Below are 21,068 nucleotides of genomic sequence, written 5' to 3'. Positions count from 1 at the left end.
TGAGCTGGAGGCAGAGGGAACCTCCTGTCCTCCTTAACCTCCTGGAACATTGAGGTTCTTTCACAGATCCAACATGGACGGAGTCTGAACACTGACAGTCACCTTCAGTTACTGCGCAGGGATCAATCAGTTGTGATTGAGTCACCTCCCTTATCAGTGGACGTCTAATCTGGAGATTATCTTTGGACTGATTCGAGGACAACCATCGTTTGTATGGTGATCCAATCACATGACCTGAGATGTCTCCCGTCAACATCACCATAGCAACGCTTGTGTTACTGAAGGTTTAGCCTGCTGGCCACTGATTGGGTTTAACACCAGGTGTGAATACATCCCATTACCAGAGAAACCAGTGTGTTGATTCACCATCACTAAGCAACAGGAGGGTTTGTGACCTGGGTTCCGTGAGCTGGTCTGATGACTGAGGTCACATCCTCTTCTGTGCTTTGAGAAAATAACAAAAGTCATTCTGATGGTTAAGAGAAAGAAGTCGGATCATATCTGACGCCTCATTTACTCCATGTCAGGGTTCTTGGGTGACCAATCAGCTCGCAGCGTTATCATCTGGGTGGGTTCTGTTCTGTTTATCTATAAATTATTATGTGCAGCATCATAATGTGACCACAGCCGCCCCAGACTGTAAGCTGATGACTAAACACTTGCCTTTGATTAGCTTTACAAGAGATTAATAATCCATGCTCACATGTCCAATGTAAAAAAAATGAGTGCAACATATGGCAAACTACAGATGAATTATACATCGGGTGGGCAGCTCAATGTGGGATTATCGGCTTGATTGCACTGCGAGCCCCCGTTTCCCCTCCCATGAAAGAAACCTAAAATCAAGCTTTGGGGGTTGAGATTAAAGGTCTCAGCTGCAGACACACGTCTCTGAGACGATGGGAATCCCTTCATTGTCTAGAGGCACCAGGATTATCATGACGGGATTCCACTGATATTAGACAGATTATACCTGTCTCACATCGACGTTCTGATGTAAATAGTCTGTCTGATGATGGACGAGCAGAAGGGGGGTGAGCAGGTGGAGGAGAATGTACCCGTTCAAAACGGGCCAATGGCGTCTGACTGAGAATAAATCCCTTCGTCGTCACTTCCTCTCTTTCCTGGAACGTGATCTTCAATCCTGCACGAGCCGTGACGTCACACATGTGTGACCCATTAAACCAGTGTCACATGATCAGGTCCAGTCCTGGAACTAGGGCAGTACTGCTAATGCAAGTTTCCAGATTTTTTTCCCCCCGCTCTAAAGGAATTACTGGGATTAACAGGATTCATGTTGGAGCAGAATAAAATCCTGCAGCGGCGGGTCACGTGCCGCTGCGGGGGGGTCGGGGGTCAGAGAGAATGGAGCGTCAGATGGAGGTCAGATCCAGCGCCTCAGGTGATGTCAGATTACCGCCTGCACACGGGCGGCGAGGCGGAACCAGAACGATGATTTCCATCAAGATGCAGGTTGGAACGTGATGGAAAAGGAAATCTGTAGTGGGGGGTGATTATCTGGGGGTGCCAGAATCAGATGGAGCTGAATTTACCCTCTCTGTTGGTGTCAAGGTGTTCCCCAGCAACCTTTTGACAAATTAAGGTCCAGATTAAATCAGCTCTGATGTTTGTAAAGCAGACTTTTATTTAGTGGACGTGAGTGAGTGTCCTGGATTATAATCCAGCCTGAGTGTCATTCATAGTTGTGTTTATCCGTGAACTTCATCCTGAGGCCGGGTGGTCAAAGCGAACAATGACCCCTGACCCCCTCATCCCCGGCCATGACCTCCTGGGGTATTAGGAGCATTAGCATAGCGTTAGCATACAGGCTCCTCATGATCGTCTGTTTGCTCTACTTTTCTCTGCTCGGTTTTCCCATCTGTGGAGTCGGTCTGAAGCACGTGCAGAGGGGGCCGACATCCCAGGGTGGGGGGTGGGAATAAGGGGGGGGTGTGAAGATGAAATCCAGATGGATATGATTATCTCCAGGGGGCAGGGGCAGTACTCTGGGAGGTTTCGACCCCCAGTCTGCAGTGGAACAGTAATGGAGTACCAGGTCACCTGAACCCTCACCTTCATCCCCTTGATTGTGATTGGCTGTAGTTCGTCCTGTATTTGAACGCTAAGTAACAATAAAGACATTGTCAGACCCACTAGTCTGTTAATGTTGGCTCTCTCCCTGCGTCTCCAGGCGTTCGGACAGGCCTACTCCAACCACAGGAAGGTGGCGGCGGACGGGGAGAGCCGTGAGGAGTCCCTGATCCAGGAGTCGGCCTGTAAGGAGGCGTACTACGAGCAGAGGGTCCTGGAGCTGCAGAACGAGCTCCGCCAGACACGCAACGTCCTCGCCAACACGCAGTCCGAGAACGAACGCCTGAACACCATCACCCAGGAGATGAGAGAGGTGAGACCACATGAACCGCCACAGACCCGGTCCGTGGTCCGTGGACGTGGGAGACCACGTGAACCGCCACAGACCCAGTCCGTGGTCCGTGGACGTGGGAGACCACGTGAACCGCCACAGACCCGGTCCGTGGTCCGTGGACGTGGGAGACCACGTGAACCACCACAGACCCGGTCCGTGGACGTGGGAGGGACGGTTTGTTATGTAAAGCAGTCTGAAGTCAGACCCACCCTGGAGCTGGAGCACAGGTTCACGCCCCCGTCTTGTGGCTGCCGCGGTGGAGACGGTTCCTCTGATGTTCTACATCCATGACAGTCTCTCGCTCATGCAGTCGTGCCCTGGGTCGGACCGGAACACAATGATTTCACTTTGAATAATCTGTCATGGGGTGTAAAGAATAGTTTCAGACTAAAGCTGCGATGGCAGATTATAATTCCTACTCCAGAGTCACTGACCTCTAGTCCGCTGTCTGAACACGTGTAATTACTTGGGTGTGTTTGCAGAGCTGATCCCTGGTGTGTTTCTGACAAGTCGAGACAGGACTAACCGTTCTGTAGTCATTATGGGATGGAAAGCAGGCAAACTGAAGAGACTTTGCCTTCAAGTCTAACGGATCTCCTCCATTGGTGTACAGAACGGTTCCATCATGATGGACAGTTAAACCATCAGCGCTCCAGATCTGTCCATGTTAGTGCGCAGCAGGGTCCGTTGATCCGCGGGTCCAGACTAATTCCAGTGTAATTGGAAGGGGCGGGTGGGGGGTTAAGGAAGGAGCCCCCTTCCTGAGTGAGTGTCTTGCAGGAATCGCTGCTGTTTTGGTAGTCCCAGCTTCAGACAGATGTCAGCTCTGGTTTGTTCTGGGATTATGGTCGTCCAGAGCTGCTGAGTCCCCGAGGATCAGAGTTGGAGGGCAGGTCGTCTGGAGCGGGGTCAGGCGGGGGAACCTCAGCCTTTGGGACTGAAGGACTCTTGAGTTTCAGGGCTTCTTCTAGCTGGATGTCTGGTCCAGCTGGTCTGGGGTGGGGGGCAGGAGCGTTGGCCGTCCTGTAGGGGCCACTGGCGTTATAAACACCCTGTTTATAACCTCCTGTAGGGGCCACTGGCGTTATAAACACCCTGTTTATAACCTCCTGTAGGGGCCACTGGCGTTATAAACACCCTGTTTATAACCTCCTGTAGGGGCCACTGGCGTTATAAACACCCTGTTTATAACCTCCTGTAGGGGCCACTGGCGTCATAAACACCCTGTTTATAACCTCCTGTAGGGGCCACAGGCGTCATCAACACCCTGTTTATAACGTCCTGTAGGGGCCACTGGCGTCATCAACACCCTGTTTATAACCTCCTGTAGGGGCCACTGGCGTTATAAACACCCTGTTTATAACCTCCTGTAGGGGCCACTGGCGTCATAAACACCCTGTTTATAACCTCCTGTAGGGGCCACTGGCGTTATAAACACCCTGTTTATAACCTCCTGTAGGGGCCACTGGCGTCATAAACACCCTGTTTATAACCTCCTGTAGGGGCCACTGGCGTCATAAACACCCTGTTTATAACCTCCTGTAGGGGCCACAGGCGTCATCAACACCCTGTTTATAACCTCCTGTAGGGGCCACTGGCGTTATAAACACCCTGTTTATAACCTCCTGTAGGGGCCACTGGCGTCATCAACACCCTGTTTATAACCTCCTGTAGGGGCCACTGGCGTCATCAACACCCTGTTTATAACCTCCTGTAGGGGCCACTGGCGTCATCAACACCCTCTTTATAACCTCCTGTAGGGGCCACTGGCATCATAAACACCCTGTTTATAACCTCCTGTAGGGGCCACTGGCGTCATCAACACCCTGTTTATAACCTCCTGTAGGGGCCACTGGCGTTATAAACACCCTGTTTATAACCTCCTGTAGGGGCCACTGGCGTCATAAACACCCTGTTTATAACCTCCTGTAGGGGCCACAGGCGTCATCAACACCCTGTTTATAACCTCCTGTAGGGGCCACTGGCGTCATAAACACCCTGTTTATAACCTCCTGTAGGGGCCACAGGCGTCATCAACACCCTGTTTATAACCTCCTGTAGGGGCCACTGGCGTTATAAACACCCTGTTTATAACCTCCTGTAGGGGCCACTGGCGTCATCAACACCCTGTTTATAACCTCCTGTAGGGGCCACTGGCGTTATAAACACCCTGTTTATAACCTCCTGTAGGGGCCACTGGCGTTATAAACACCCTGTTTATAACCTCCTGTAGGGGCCACTGGCGTCATAAACACCCCGTCACCCACGGCTTCCAGCTCTGACCGGCTAAACAAAAGGAGTTGGGGTGTAAATCGCCCCATGCATGGCAGATAATGACACCCTTGTCGGGGTGCTCGTGTGGGCACGAGGAGGGTGTCGTGTGGCACTGAGGCTGGCATTGTTGCCACGCCGACGGGCCTCAAAGACGCTTTTGTCTCCCGGGTTTCAAATGAGCCCAAAACCTCCGACGCAGAGAAAAGCTGAGGAACGAGGAGACGGTTAGAGGAGGAGACGGGAACAAAGCCAGCCCCAGACCGGGGGCCGCGGGGGGGTACATTTTCCCTCTATTCCTGCTTCGGGTTCCCCCTGAGACACTGGGTGTTTTTGGCCCCGGAGGTGTCAGTGTCGGTACGCCTGAAGACACGTGGCTCCAGATGGAGACGTCCTTCCACCGCTCCACACTCAAATCCTCCCAGAATCCTCTGGTGCCAAAGACGTGTTTCACTGCGACGACACGGTCCACAGGATTACACCCCCACAGCGGGAGGGGGGCTCAGTGTCACCGGCATGACTCCATTCAAATCAGTCAGTGTGTCTACAGTAATCCTCACACCTGGTCCACGCCAGGTCACTTCCTGTCATGTGATGTCGCTCACAGGTTGATGGCTGTTGTAAAGAACCTTCATCAGGTCTGCTCTAGATCCCAGCTGGTGTCTGTCCTGAAGGAAGGAGGCGTGTTGTTCCCCTTCAAACCTGTGGCCCGCGGCCCCTCAGAGGTCTCTGACCTGAACCAATGGAGCCGATGAACGACACACACACACACACACACACACACACACACACACACACACACACACACACACACACACACACACACACACACTGACGGTCCAGGCTAACGGCTTCAACACACACATTTGTCCTCCGTCAGCGAGGTGACCTTAAATCATTCATTCACTGAGTGCATGCTTTCACCCCCCGGGGGGGTCTCACTGAACAACACCCTGTCATCATGTGACCACGAGCTTCCCCCCACTTTTTACTGTAGAACTGCCTTAACTCAAACGTGTGACCTTGATTGTTTTCCCTCCCTAATGGATTCTGGGTAGTCGCTCGCAGCGAAGAAGAGGATGAAAGCAGATCTGACAGTCGACGTAACCCCCCCACCCCCACCCCCCCTGAGCTTCATTACTCCTTTGCTCTGTCCAAACCAACGCTGGGGGGGAGCTGTGGAGCATCTGTGATTCATTCTCATCTCTCCTGAAGGAAAATCGGTCAGCAGCACGACCTCTGACCCGACTCCTGATGAGCTGCAGCACCTACAGGACAGTCACAGAAAGTAGACCCTCCACAAACCAGTTTAATCCTCCACAAACCAGTTTAATCCTCCACAAACCAGTTTAATCCTCCACAAACCAGTTTAATCCTCCACAAACCAGTTTAATCCTCCACAAACCAGTTTAATCCTCCACAAACCAGTTTAATCCTCCACAAACCAGTTTAATCCTCCACAAACCAGTTTAATCCTCCACAAACCAGTTTAATCCTCCACAAACCAGTTTAATCCTCCACAAACCAGTTTAATCCTCCACAAACCAGTTTAATCCTCCACAAACCAGTTTAATCCTCCACAAACCAGTTTAATCCTCCACAAACCAGTTTAATCCTCCACAAACCAGTTTAATCCTCCACAAACCAGTTTAATCCTCCACAAACCAGTTTAATCCGTTCAGCGAACTCCTGACTCAAACACAGGTTTCCCATTTAAAAGAACTGGAATCATTGTAATCCATTACAACCTTGTGAGAAAGCTGCAAACCCTCTGAATTATGAAAAAAGAAGTGTTGTCCACCAATGGACACAGACCCCACCAGTGGGACGGCGTGGGGGCGTGTCAGCAGCCCCGGAGCGTCGGTCTGTCTGTCGTGTCGACAGCCTGGACACCCCGAGGAGACGGCAGCATGGGTTTACTGTGGAGGAACACGGCAGCGTGTTCAGCGTGGAAACACTCCTGATCCTGGAGATGTGGATTTCATAGCAGCTCAAACACATTACTGAGCCCCCCCCACCGGTCACTGAGTGGTTCACTGTGACAGAGGACGTGGAGTCAAAGGTTAAAGGTGAAGGCCCTGGTTAGGTGTCATCAGATTGGAGGAGCCAGCGTCCTGAATCAAACAGACCCCCCCTCCCCCAGCTGGGTCACATGACCTGAACAACCTGCCAGGATGGATTTAAGACTGACAAACGGGACTGGACTAACTCAACGGTTGATCTGGACGTCTTCAGGGGGGGGCAGGAACTAAAGGTGTTGTTGGCCGGTGACGGTTCCCTACAGACGTGTTACATCATGTTTTATGCAGTGATGTCACAAGTGGGCTTCCACACAGCTGACGCCCCCGCCCACTCAGCATGTACAACCCCCCCCCCCCGAATATCCACTCGCCTTCTAACATCGGCTCTGTGTGCACTAATGTGTTACTACACAGAACAAAGGAGCAGCGTGTTTCTGGTCAGCAGGGACGAAACTACAGAAACATGTTAGTCAGGACTAGAGTTAGTCAGGACTAGAGTTAGTCAGGACTAGAGTTAGTCAGGACTAGAGTTAGTCAGGACTAGAGTTAGTCAGGACTAGAGTTAGTCAGGACTAGAGTTAGTCAGGACTAGAGTTAGTCAGGACTAGAGTTAGTCAGGACTAGAGTTAGTCAGGACTAGAGTTAGTCAGGACTAGAGTTAGTCAGGACTAGAGTTAGACAGGACTGGTGTTAGACAGGACTGGTGTTAGACAGGACTGGTGTTAGACAGGACTGGTGTTAGACAGGACTGGTGTTAGACAGGACTGGTGTTAGACAGGACTGGTGTTAGACAGGACTGGTGTTAGACAGGACTGGTGTTAGACAGGACTAGAGTTAGACAGGACTGGTGTTAGACAGGACTAGTGTTAGACACGGTACTGGACTAGGTTGGGATTATTCCTGATGTCGTTGAGTCTCCATGCGCTGCAGTGGGAACTACTTTCTGTGTTGGTGGACCCGACCTGACCCGACCCGGGGTTGTGACTCGGCAGCGTGAGATCAGGACACACACACACACACACACACACACACACACACACACACACACACACACACACACACACACACACACACACACACACACACACACACACACACACACTCCTACCTTCCTCAGCCCTTGATACGATTAATAATTCATTTCCTGTGCGGCAGAGAGCTACTTCCTGTCTGTCACACTGAGTGTTCTATCCCCTTCCTGCAGTGGACCATCCATTGGCAGGAACTGTTCACACGCTCAACGCTTGGCTCCAGATTTATGCAGCTGAGGATGTCAGCAGCTCCTTCATTTGTGCTGATTGTTCGTCCTGACCCCCCACTCTGACACCCCCATCCTGAAACCAGGACCTGTCTAACTGCTCTTAAGACAATGAGACCGTTATCAGAGCTGGCAGGAGGACACGCGTGTGGCCCAGAGCCCAGAACGACACCCGGCACCACACACACACACACACACACACACACACACACACTCCCGTTAATACCCCTCTCTCTCCCCTGTTGCCCCGTCAGAACGCCCAGATGGTGGAGCTCCAGAGGAACCAGCTGCGTGACGACATCAAGGAGTACAAGTTCCTGGAGGCCCGTCTGCTGCAGGACTACACGGAGCTGGAGGAGGAGAACATCTCGCTGCAGAAGCAGGTGTTGGTGCTGAAGCAGAGCCAGGTGAGCCCAAGCAGGAAGTGAGGTCAGAACCAGAGCGGAGTGCTCTGATTGGCTGCAGGTTATCGTCTTGCACTAGTTAAACTGGTGTTGAACACGTTTTTTGGACCACCTGCGGCGCTGGAACGTCTTTGCTGCCCCGCGGCCCCCCCACCGCCCACTCAGCAGCTCTCAGCCCGTCTCCTTGAATGAATAGAATTCCAGGAGAAGCACGAGTGCTCCAGTATTCAGATGTAATCACCAACGGCCTCTGATCCAGCCTGCAGACACGCAGCTGCCTTGAGTTTAGTCCAGAGGGTCTGTTTGGGTTCTTCACGAACGACTGGAATCCGTCATGGGGGGTTTGACCTTTACTTCATGCAGTAACAACATTCTGGGCCTGAACCTGCCTGAGTTTAGTCTTTCCTTCACCGTGTGAAGAAACGATAAATAAGGGTGTAGAAAGCAATAAAAACATTACACATTAAAATGTGCAGGTAAGGAGATTAAAATCCAGTAATCTGGTTCATCTCTGTCCAAAGACGCCTCAGAGGTCAGATGGTTCCAGGAATTAGACTTTCATCATCGATGACGATCCTCCTTCGGTTTCGTCAGAGGAATAAAAAGAATCCTCTTTGCCTGTTTGCAAACAAACGGAGCTGAATCTCCAGGAAGGATGTTTCCATCGGATGTTGGCTTTAGAGGTGGAGCTGCTCTCTGTCTCCAGAGGCGCTCGGCATCCTGGGTAATGTTTTCTGTGTTGGTCACAAACAAAGAAGCAGAGAAAGGATTGCTGAATCCAATCAGCCTCAGACTAATTACAGATACCAACAGAGGGGATGTGATCCGTGTGGTTGGGCACACGCGTGTGAACCCTGCTCTCACCTGAGGTGTTTCCTCCCTTCGCTCATCCAGGTGGAGTTTGAGGGTTTGAAGCATGAGATCCGTCGTCTGGAGGAGGACACCCAGTTCCTGCAGAGCCAGCTGGAGGACGCCATCCGCCTGAAGGAGATCGCCGAGCGTCAGCTGGGCGAGGCGCTGGAGACCATCAAGACGGAGCGCGAGCTGAAGGCCTCGCTGAGGAAGGAGCTGTCGCACTACATGAACATCGGAGACACCCTGTATCACAGGTGACGCCAACGCCACGCCCTCACAGGTCTAACGTTACCACTTCCTGTCTCCTTTCCAGCACCGCTGTCTCTAATCCGAACCGTTTTTTTCCCATCAGCCCTCTCAGCATTTCTCTGGACGGCCTGAAGTTCAGCGACGACGCCTCCACCGAGCCCAACAACGACGAGGCTCTCCACGGATACGAGAACGGCTTCACCAAGCTGGCCAACGACCTCGCCTACGACGTGTCCACGCCCACGAAGGAGGAGCCGTTCCGCCCGGCGCCCAGCCTGGTGGACGACCTGCTGAGCGAGCTGAACATCTCCGAGATCCAGAAGCTCAAGCAGCAGCTGATGCAGGTGGGTTCTTCACCAGATCGTTGACGTGTCTCCATCTTCTCCCGTAAACGTGACCTTTAGCCTCGGGCGGGGCCACTCGTCAGTCCTTACAGTCCAGGATGGAATCTGAGCAGAGAAGACAAGAACCCTACTCCTCTAATTCATCCGTTCATCCGATCCGACCCTCCGTCTGTTGATTGGAGGCCGTGTGATCGATCCTCAGCATCCGCTCCTCAGTCCCAGTGGGTTCGCTGCCAGGAAGTCCTCGTGTCAGATTCAAGTCATGTGACACCACAGGAGCTATTTCTGAGTTTAATCACGGTGACGTAGAATCAGATGAATACCGACGCACCTCGATGGGCGTTTCTGACCCGGCTGGAAAAGATTCAAATGATTTTAGTTCTTCTAAATGAGGAACGTTTGACTTTGAAGCTCAGTTACAGAACAAATCACAGTAATCCCTCTATTGGCTATTGCTATTGGCTGACAACACGGAACACAGTGCACCTCTGTGTATTAAAACACTTAAAAGTGCTTTAAACAGTCTATCAGAGTGTTTTAAAGGTAACACTGATAGAAGGTGGTTTAATATCAGTGTGGGGGGGGGTCAGAAACGTTTACATTACTATAAATAATAAAGTAAATAGTTTGTCGCTATGCTGCGGAATTTTGTTTTCTGCGGGTGGTTCCTGGAACGCATTAAACATGAGTAACGAGGGATTACGGTAATCTGGTATCGAGGTGTGGCTAGAGCTGAGGTGCATTCTGGGTTATTTACAAATCAGCTTCTAAGATTGTTCAATGCTCGTGACGTTCTGTCCAGCTGACCTGGACCCAGTTCGGGGTCGTCCTGACTCTGATGCTGGATGATGGATTAGAGTTACGTACAGTATGTAGTTATATATGTGCTACGAGCCGAGATCGGAGCGTTTCTTTGCAGATGACATCACGTCTGATTGTGATCCTCTTCTCAGATGGAGCGTGAGAAGGTCAACCTGCTGTCCACCCTGCAGGACTCCCAGAAGCAGCTGGAACAAGCTAACGGCGCTCTGTCAGAGCATCAGGAGAAGGTCAACCGCCTGACGGAGAACCTGAACGCCATCAGGAAGCTGCAGGCCAGCAAGGAGCGCCAGTCGGCCCTGGACAACGAGAAGGAGCGCGACAGCCACGAGGACGGGGATTATTACGAGGTGGACATCAACGGACCAGAGATTCTGGAGTGCAAGTACAAGGTGTGTCCAACTCCAGGCCCGGGGGCCAAACGTGGCCCTCCACATCGTTCCATGTGGCCCACAAAGCATTAAAGGTCAGAGTCTAAGAAGGGGTGTGTTCACCTCGCTCCTCCAGGTCGCCGTGTCGGAGGCAGGAGAACTGAAGGAGGAGCTGAAGGTCCTGAAGGCGGAGTTCCAGACATGTCAGTCGCGTTACGAGGAGGAGCGAGCCCGTCTGGAGAACGACGTCTCCACGCTGGGGGGGAAGCTGGCAGCTCTGGAGAAGACCAGTCAGCTGGAGAAACACGAGAAGACCAAGCTGGAGAAGGAGCTGCGGAAGGTGAGGGTCGTCTCCATGGTGATGGTACTGATGTTTGGGGGCGGAGCCGGTCCTGACTGACTCTCTCCGTCGGTCAGCTGAGCGACGTGGCGGGGGAGTCCCAGGGCAGCCTGAGCGTGGCCCAGGACGAGCTGGTGACCTTCAGCGAGGAGCTGGCGACGCTCTACAACCACGTGTGCATGTGCAACAACGAGACGCCCAACCGCGTCATGCTCGACTTCTACAAGCAGGGCAGAGGGGGGCGGAGCAGCCCCGAGGGGCGGGGCCGCCGCTCCCCCATCCTGCTCAGCAAGGGGCTGTTCCCCGACCCGGGCCGGACCGACCCGAGCGACGGGGCGCCGGCGTCCTCCCTGCCCTCCCCCGTGTCCGACCCCCGCCGAGAGCCCATGAACGTCTACAACCTGGTGGCCATCATCAGGGACCAGATCAAGCACCTGCAGCTGGCCGTGGACCGCACCACCGAGCTGTCCCGCCAGAGGATGGCCTCCCTGGAGCTGGGGGCCGGGGGGGACCGGGACCAGGAGGCCTGCATGGAGGAGATCCTCAAGCTGAAGTCTCTGCTCAGCACCAAGAGGGAGCAGATCGCCACCCTGAGGACCGTCCTGAAGGCCAACAAGCAGGTCAGTGTCGGGGGGGGGGCTCTGGTGTTCAGGGCTCAGCAGCTGCTGCAGAGCCTGTTGAGACGGGTCTGAGGCTGAGAGGAGCCTCCACACGCCAGCTGTCCAGGGTGTGTGTGTGTGTGTGTGTGTGTGTGTGTGTGTGTGTGTGTGTGTGTGTGTGTGTGTGTGTGTGTGTTAGAGCCCAAACATGAAAGCCCCTAATAGCCCCCAGGCCTACACCACCAGCAGCACCAGGCCCCCCACATCATTTAATGTGGCCCTCGAGAGCATAAAAGGTCAGAGTGTCTAAAAATAAATAGGTCAGTGTGCTTTGACCAAAACTACATTTCCCACAATGCAGTAGTTCAGCCCATCTTAACTCTGACTAAACGTTGTGAACAAAGTTAACGTCCTAACTTGTGTCTGATGTTATTTTTCTTTATTGATTGATAGTTTGATCCTTGATTGATGGAGTTCTGTGGGTTTAATAACCTGACAAATGAAAAGGATTTATGTTAGAACAGAGAAACAAACAAACATGTTTTTTCTGTCTAACTGTAATGTTTGGAACTAGAATCAGTCAGAAATTCAGTTATTTAACATTAAGGAGTAGTTACATTTAGTTACATTACACTGAGTTACATTTAGTTACATTTATTAGTTACATTAAGGAGTAGTTACATTTAGTTACATTACACTGAGTTACATTTAGTTACATTTATTAGTTACATTAAGGAGTAGTTACATTTAGTTACATTACACTGAGTTACATTTAGTTACATTTATTAGTTACATTAAGGAGTAGTTACATTTAGTTACATTACACTGAGTTACATTTAGTTACATTTATTAGTTACATTAAGGAGTAGTTACATTTAGTTACATTACACTGAGTTACATTTAGTTACATTTATTAGTTACATTAAGGAGTAGTTACATTTAGTTACATTACACTGAGTTACATTTAGTTACATTTATTAGTTACATTAAGGAGTAGTTACATTTAGTTACATTACACTGAGTTACATTTAGTTACATTGATTAGTTACATTAAGGAGTAGTTACATTTAGTTACATTACACTGAGTTACATTTAGTTACATTTATTAGTTACATTAAGGAGTAGTTACATTTAGTTACATTACACTGAGTTACATTTAGTTACATTTATTAGTTACATTAAGGAGTAGTTACATTTAGTTACATTACACTGAGTTACATTTAGTTACATTTATTAGCTTTAAGTTAAGCCGTGATGCTGATGTGGCCCCTGATGAAAATGAGTTTGACCCCCCAGCTCTAAGGGGACATAGAATGGATCTGTGCTCCATATTATTGATACCTTATTATTGACTTATTATTGATACCTTATTATTGACTTATTATTGATACCTTGTTACTGACGCCTTCAGCGGCTCTGACTGGTTCTTGTCCCCCCCCCCAGACGGCCGAAGTGGCTCTGGCCAACCTGAAGAGTAAGTACGAGAACGAGAAGGCCATGGTGACGGAGACCATGATGAAGCTGAGGAACGAGCTGAAGGCTCTGAAGGAGGACGCTGCCACCTTCTCCTCGCTCCGAGCCATGTTCGCCACACGGTACGTGTGTGTGTGTGTGTGTGTGTGTGTGTGTGTGTGTGTGTGTGTGTGTGTGTGTGTGTGTGTGTGTGTGTGTGTGTGTGTGTGTGTGTGTGTGTGTGTGTGTGTGTGTGTGTGTGTGTGTGTGTGTGTGTGTGTGTGTGTGTGTGTGTGTCAGATGGGCTGATACACACACACACACACTAATCTTCCCAAGAGAAGCCGGTCAAAGGTTCCGTGCATAATCCCACTTCTTTTTGGTCTGGATTAAATTATCGCTCACTCGTAGTTTGTTTGTTTGTGTGTTTGTTTGTGTGTGTTTGTTTGTTTGTTTGTGTGTTTGTTTGTGTGTTTGTTTGTTTGTTTGTTTGTTTGTTTGTTTCTCCACGTGTTCCTTCCTATGACCAGCGTTCCTGTAGCTGATGTCTCTTAGACTTCTCTGCTGCCTTCGGACCCCCTCCACATCCGCCGCCGTGCAGAAACGAGGTGGAGGAGGGGTAGGTTATTGGGGCGGGGGGGTGTGGGCAGCTCAGCCCCCCCACGTCAGTAAGTTGACTCCCGTCCCTCCATGTACCTGCAGCGTGGAATCCATCAGTCACAGGAGGACAGACGTGGCGTTCTGGGGGGGGTTGTAAATCTGTAAAATATTGTATGAATGGAGACACTGAGGCGCTCCTGAGGCTCCGCCCACCTAACCCGTGATTTACACCCCCCCGTTTCATGGATGCATGCATTGGTATGTAAATCCTGTCCCGTACGACTCAGGGTGGGACTCTTTGAGAGGCTGGGGGGTTGTGGAGGTCCCCCCCCGTCCTTCCTGTCCACCAAGCGTCTGGAAAAGAAGGAGAGGAAGGGGGGCCGTTCGGTTTAGAGCCCCCCCTGCAGGAGAACAACCTGACCGTTTCCTCTTTTCACATCGACCACAAAGTCTGTAAGGGGGGGTCCTGAGACTCGCATACTGATGAGAAGATTAACAAGCGGGGGGGGTGAAGACTTTTTAAAGTTACTTCATCCTGAATGCTGAGTGTGTTCACCTCTGGTGGGGTGTCAACAGGAAGTCCCCCCCCCGCATCATTCCTGGGGGGGTCTGGACCTGCTGCTCCATCCATCTCTTCACCCCCCCCCAGGCCCAGGGTGGCCAATCGGGCTCCAGACGAGCGCCGGTCTGCGGAGGGCGTGGCCTTCCTGTTGGGGGGGCCTTATTGATCCACGTGAGGTTTAATACTCGCGTTTGCTCTGCGCAGTCGTAAATCATATTCATGGCAGACAAAGTGCTCCTTTGTCAGTGATGGGGAGACGACGACTGTTCCTCTTCAAGCAGCCCCCCCCCAGTGCTTTGTGCCATCACACCCCCCAGCAGCCCAGAAAGGCTCCTATTGTCTCCCTCCAGTCTCTGGAAAAGACTCCTCTGTTTCTTTCCCGGGAAAAATGGACGCCCCCTCCCATGCAAAAGCGTCTGACACACCGACCCCCCCCCGCCCGGATCGTCCCCACGGCTCAAACTGGGTTTAATGAAGCAGTTCTGATCTCCATTGTCTGGGTGTGTGTCCCACTGGGAATCAAACTGCACACACCGGGGGGGGGTGTTTGGGTGGAGGTCTGGCAAGGTTAAGGTTCAGATTGTGGTCCACAGCGGCCCCCCCCTCAGCAAAAACATCCACCATCCGCTTCTGATGTTGTAGAACCTCCAGATAGTGGATGGATACATCGGTGCGACCGGATCTCGTTCTTTACCACGTGTTGGCGGATGGATACGACATCAGTGAGACTGCATCTCGTTCTTTACCACGTGTTGGCGGATGGATACGACATCAGTGACACCGGATCTCGTTCTTTACCACGTGTTGGCGGATGGATACGACATCAGTGAGACCGGATCTCGTTCTTTACCGCGTGTTGGCGGATGGATACGACATCAGTGAGACCGGATCTCGTTCTTTACCGCGTGTTGGCGGATGGATACGACATCAGTGAGACCGGATCTCGTTCTTTACCGCGTGTTGGCGGATGGATACGACATCAGTGAGACCGGATCTCGTTCTTTACCGCGTGTTGGCGGATGGATACGACATCAGTGAGACCGGATCTCGTTCTTTACCGCGTGTTGGCGGATGGATACGACATCAGTGAGACCGGATTTCGTTCTTTACCGCGTGTTGGCGGATGGATACGACATCAGTGAGACCGGATCTCGTTCTTTACCACGTGTTGGCGGATGGATACGACATCAGTGAGACCGGATCTCGTTCTTTACCACGTGTTGGCGGATGGATACGACATCAGTGAGACCGGATCTCGTTCTTTACCACATGTTGGCGGATGGATACGACATCAGTGAGACCGGATCTCGTTCTTTACCGCGTGTTGGCGGATGGATACGACATCAGTGAGACCGGATCTCGTTCTTTACCGCGTGTTGGCGGATGGATACGACATCACTGAGACCGGATCTCGTTCTTTACCGCGTGTTGGCGGATGGATACGACATCAGTGAGACCGGATCTCGTTCTTTACCGCGTGTTGGCGGATGGATACGACATCAGTGAGACCGGATCTCGTTCTTTACCGCGTGTTGGCGGATGGATACGACATCACTGAGACCGGATCTCGTTCTTTACCGCGTGTTGGCGGATGGATACGACATCAGTGAGACCGGATCTCGTTCTTTACCGCGTGTTGGCGGATGGATACGACATCACTGAGACCGGATCTCGTTCTTTACCGCGTGTTGGCGGATGGATACGACATCACTGAGACCGGATCTCGTTCTTTACCGCGTGTTGGCGGATGGATACGACATCAGTGAGACCGGATCTCGTTCTCACGTCTACTTGTTGACAGAATTTATTTTTGTTATAATTTAGGGTTTGGTTCTTTTTATCACAGCTAGAACGGATTCAAATAATTTTAGTTCTTTTAAATGGTTTGTTGTCAGGGTTAGGGGTTAGGGTTATGGGTTAAGGGTTAGGGTTAGGGGTCAGGGGTCAAACTTGTATCTCCAGGTTTTTCTGCACCACAAAATATTCAAAATCAGTTTTTTGATCACTATTGATTCCAACTGTTTGACGTGACTGTAGTTTTAAGGGGATCAGCTGATGGATGAACTCTCCTCCAGGGAAAGTGAGATTAAATTCACATTTAGTTCACGGGGAAATAACAGGCTTGATAGACGGGGGGGTTTGGGGTGGGGGGGTTAACGGTTGCAGGTGAACAGCAGGAAACTAAAGACTAGCAGATGGAGAGCTGAGATAAAAACCTCACACCTTTAAATCCCTGTGAGTGACCCAGTTTGTCCCTGTCCAGCGTCGGGGGGGGGGTGATACTGCAGTGCATCATGTGACCGGGGAGCGTTCAGCTGGAAGAGTGAACATCATGTGTGAACGTCCACAACGCACCATCAGCCTGTCTTCACCCCTCTCAGGGTTTATCCGCCCTCTTGCTCCGCCCTCAGGTGACGCACAAAGGATCTTCTGAAAGACCCCCCCCCGGGTGAATGTTGTCATCCTTTGTGACTCTACCCTCCACGTATTCTTCACAGAAGTCACTCAGGTGTCACCTGGTGTGAGGCGTAATCAGATACCCCCCGCCCCCTAGAAAACACCTTTGGGGGTATTTTTACTGCAGCACCTGTGGATATTTTAATTTGGTTTGGAGGAGGAGCAGAAACATCTGGTGTGGGGGTGTGAACAGTGGCGATGATGTAGAGGGAGGTCTGTAAGGTGTGAGAACAGCCCCCCCTGGTGGTGGAAACACGACATTACAGCCCCCGTCAGACCTGCAGCTCAGACGTGACCATGTCTAGTTCTGGACGTGTGGAGCAGTTTGTCTGTTCTTTGCCCCGTGTGGGGGTACCGGGGGTGCCCCCCCTGCGTCACGTGTCTAACCCCCCCGTGTGTGTGCAGGTGTGACGAGTACGTGAGCCAGCTGGACGAGATGCAGCGCCAGCTGGCGGCGGCGGAGGACGAGAAGAAGACGCTGAACTCGCTGCTGAGGATGGCCATCCAGCAGAAGCTGGCGCTCACGCAGCGCCTGGAGGACCTGGAGTTCGACCACGAGCAGACCCGCCGGGGGGGCGCCGGCCGCGCCAGGGCCCGCGCCAAGGCCCCCGGCGGCACCTCCGGCCACCCCCCTCAAGTAAGTCAGAGCCTCGCCTGCCCCGGCCGCCCGGAGCCCAACGGCATTCTGGGAGGCCCGCCGGTCTTCTGCAGCGAGAAGTACAAGATCTACTGCGACTGAGAGACTGTACAGAGTGGGGGGGTCCAGCCCCCCCAGCCCCGCTCGCTCGCTTCGATCCCCGGCAGCCTGCACCCCCCCGCTGCTTGTGTGTGTGCTAGTTCAACGCTTGGGGATGCAGGTGTGTGTGTGTGTGTGTGTGTGTGTGTGTGTGTGCACCAGACTGGACTGTATAGACCTATACGGCATGTGGATCGGGGGGGGTTGTTTGGGGGTGTCTATTCTTTCCGCTGTACACGTGTGATGTAAAGGGTGGCAGCTTTTTTGTGTGTTAGCTCCGCCTCCCGTGTAACGGTAACACGCCATTGGGGGGGGTGAGGGGGTGTCAGCGTCATGACGTCCTCTCCTCCTCCTGGGTTGACCTTCAGCACGGGTGCTCCTTTTTAAAAGCCAAGAGAACAAAAAGGTTTTCCTGGCTCCCCCAGGACTGACCAGCAGCCCACCGTCCAATCAGGTCGAGTCAAATGATCACATGAAATGTGCACCCTCCTCCGCGTCCTCGCCCAGGGGCCGCCGGACCGTTCTGGTCATTGAAACAGAACACACGATTGGTGGGTTCAGTGCTGCGTTTCCATGGCGATGACACAAAGGAGCACCTGTGGGGGGGGGGGCGTTTGTTTCATAAAGCTGTGATGACGACGCCCCGATAGCGTCAGTAGAACCGCATGGCTTCACGCTGGTTAACTGTTTAACGTGTCTGTGGTCACGCGTGTGGTACCGGGTAAACGCTGGGGTCAGGGGGGCTACGGGGCTAGAGGGGCTACGGGGCTAGAGGGGCTACGGGGGCTACGGGGCCCTGCGTTATGAAGACAGGGGTTCAGATGGATCATTTCAGAGCCATGTGTTAGAAAAGACACGGACAGTTTGACCTATTGATCTTCACACCCACAGGAAGTCCACTTCAGCAGAGGTGCCTCAGGTCCCTGTTCTGTTCTGCCCCAACTGTCCCCAACTGTCCCCAACTGACTCCAACTGTCCCCAACTGTCCCCAACTGACTCCAACTGACTCCAACTGACTCCAACTGACTCCAACTGACTCCAACTGACTCCAACTGACTCCAACTGACTCCAACTGACTCCAACTGTCCCCAACTGACTCCAACTGACTCCAACTGTCTCCAACTGACTCCAACTGACTCCAACTGACTCCAACTGACTCCAACTGACTCCAACTGACTCCAACTGACTCCAACTGTCGCTGCTCTCCTCCTCCTTTCCTCGTGTCTCTAATTCGACTCGTCACGCCGTCGCCACGACGACGGTCTCTCTTTTAGATCATCAGCATCTTGCCCCCCCCCCTCCGGCGCCACTAGTCACCCTTTAACTAGAATGAAGGATTTTGGGTAATATTGCCCTCCTGATATGTTTGTCAGGTAACGTCCCCACGACCACCTGGCTCCAGATACTGACCTGTGTGTGTGTGTGTGTGTGTGTGTGTGTGTGTGTGTGTGTGTGTGTGTGTGTGTGTGTGTGTGTGTGTGTGTGTGTGTGTGTGTGTGTGTGACCCTCACGTTAGCGTTGTGTTAGCCGTTCAGATGGGGGGGTTTATCTTCCGTGAGGTCACTGACGTACTGTTTTAGCATCGATAGCTTTAACCCTTTGCTAGCCAGCGTTACGCTATAGGACACGCGTGGGGCTGGTGTCCATAATCCATGTACTGCTGGTGGATTATAGCCAGATTAGCTTCTTGATGCTAAAGCAGGGTTGATGGGAGGGAACGAAACTCAAGGTTTGTCAATGATGTTTAAACGTCAAACGTTCTACCGTTAGTGGGTTCTTCAGGGTTGGGGTTAGCTCTAAGCTCTACATCACACTTTAAACGATTCTATTCAGGTTATAATCTTGCAGGATTACGCTTCAGTATTCCTTCCTCTCTAATATAGAGGGGGGGGGCTCCGGACCAGTCAGCCCTGCTTGAGCGTGCATCCCTAAGCCACAGCACACGGCATGCTGGGAAAAAACCCTCTGTGGAGGGGAGTCACTCTTGAGTTCAGTTTCTATGGGTTTGATGAGAGAAGGTTCTGGGGGGGGGGGGGGGGGCAGACGACGTCTGAAGGCGGGGGGGGCTGTGGAGGAGAGAAGACGAAAACCAATCAGAACTGAAGTCTGGTTGCCTTGACAACCAGAGGACCGATTAAAACAAGCTGCACCCCCCCACCCATCCCCTCATAGAGGCTCCTGCCCCCCCCCCAGGTGGTGGCCCCTCTCTCCTGGAGGTGAATCAACATCTGGGGTCACAACAAGCTCCTCCTACCTCTGCTGGCAGGCTCCTCCCACTCCACCTTTCGGTTTGACCTCATCGACCTGCACGCCCCCACCTCACCGTGTGTCACTAACACGCATGGCCTGTGAGACACGCCCTGCTCCTGCGTCCTGATTGGTGGGCTAGGGCTCTAACTCTGCCCCTGAGCACCTCGTGACTCATTGGCTGTCGCGGGGGGGGTTGCTTCACTAACTCTGGCGCCGCTGCTTCGTGTGTGACCTCATCCGACCCCCCCCCCCAGTGGATCGATAAATGATTCTAACTGATTATTTGTTTCTCCATCCTGCAGTCGTTAAAGTAGCTCCGCGCCGACGGCCACGCCCACACCTGGTCCGTTGTCACCGCCCATCGAGGTGCGACGAAAAACTAGAGCGATTAAAGAAACACTGCTGCCCCCCCCCTTTAAAATGTGACGTCCATCTGAATGATTCTATTATATTTGCATGAAGCTACTGGAAGCTCATTTCTCACGGGGTCAGTGATTCTGATTGGCTGACTTCACCCTCCAATCATAAACGAGGGCTGGCGGTGGGGGGGGGCATTTCTCCACGTCATGAAAAGCTGTTCTGTCCATCTTTATCTTCTATTTTTTTGGTTACGTTTTAGTTTTCTGTTTATTTGTGCACTTTCATCATAGAGGATTATAAGTGATGATTAACCAATAGGAGAGCAGGATAGTGGTGACGCGTTTGGTTCTGTCCAACCAGCTCATCTGAGGGGTAAAAACGAGAAAAACACTATTACAGCTTAATCCTTGAGATTTTATCCATCAATAATGGTTTTAATGGTGTTCTCCGTCATGCTGTCGGTCTGTTCTGATGCCGTGTTCTACAAAAATCCAAGTGATCAAATTCTGGGGTTTTTCCATGTATTTATTATTCCTAGGAATAGTTCAAATAACACAATGAAACTTGACGACGCCCGAACTCAAACAGGTAAGATGTGTTCACGGAAAGACGCGTTTCTTTCCCAGCTTCTTACCGGGGGGGCGTTCACCGGGGCTCAGGATCACTGGCGCTCAGAATTCTCTGCAAGTGCGAAT

At 52.0% G+C, this 21,068-nt stretch overlaps 1 protein-coding gene across 2 annotated transcripts in view; it reads left to right on the top strand.

Moving 5' to 3' along the window:
• The window catches only part of LOC137604347 (protein bicaudal D homolog 2-like), a 34,346-nt gene that overhangs the window by 11,997 nt on the left and 1,281 nt on the right, over positions 1-21,068 (top strand). The window contains exons 2-11 of one of the 2 annotated variants that reach the window (XM_068328358.1): positions 2,192-2,404; positions 8,230-8,382; positions 9,274-9,488; positions 9,587-9,827; positions 10,781-11,038; positions 11,154-11,357; positions 11,435-11,977; positions 13,400-13,551; positions 17,433-17,664; positions 20,316-21,068. The exon at positions 20,316-21,068 is cut by the window's right edge and continues 1,281 nt beyond it. In XM_068328358.1, the coding sequence (XP_068184459.1) occupies positions 2,192-2,404; positions 8,230-8,382; positions 9,274-9,488; positions 9,587-9,827; positions 10,781-11,038; positions 11,154-11,357; positions 11,435-11,977; positions 13,400-13,551; positions 17,433-17,664; positions 20,316-20,327 (2,223 nt within the window). In that variant the 3' untranslated portion in view covers positions 20,328-21,068. Of the gene's footprint in view, positions 1-2,191; positions 2,405-8,229; positions 8,383-9,273; positions 9,489-9,586; positions 9,828-10,780; positions 11,039-11,153; positions 11,358-11,434; positions 11,978-13,399; positions 13,552-17,432; positions 19,782-19,845 lie in introns of both variants that reach the window. The other variant, XM_068328357.1, reaches the window with a different exon arrangement.

The sequence above is a fragment of the Antennarius striatus genome, chromosome 2, assembly GCF_040054535.1.
Source record: "Antennarius striatus isolate MH-2024 chromosome 2, ASM4005453v1, whole genome shotgun sequence".
Taxonomy (NCBI): domain Eukaryota; kingdom Metazoa; phylum Chordata; class Actinopteri; order Lophiiformes; family Antennariidae; genus Antennarius; species Antennarius striatus.
The sequence above is the reverse complement of the archived record's forward strand: the minus strand, read 5'-3'. Positions and strand labels throughout refer to the sequence as shown.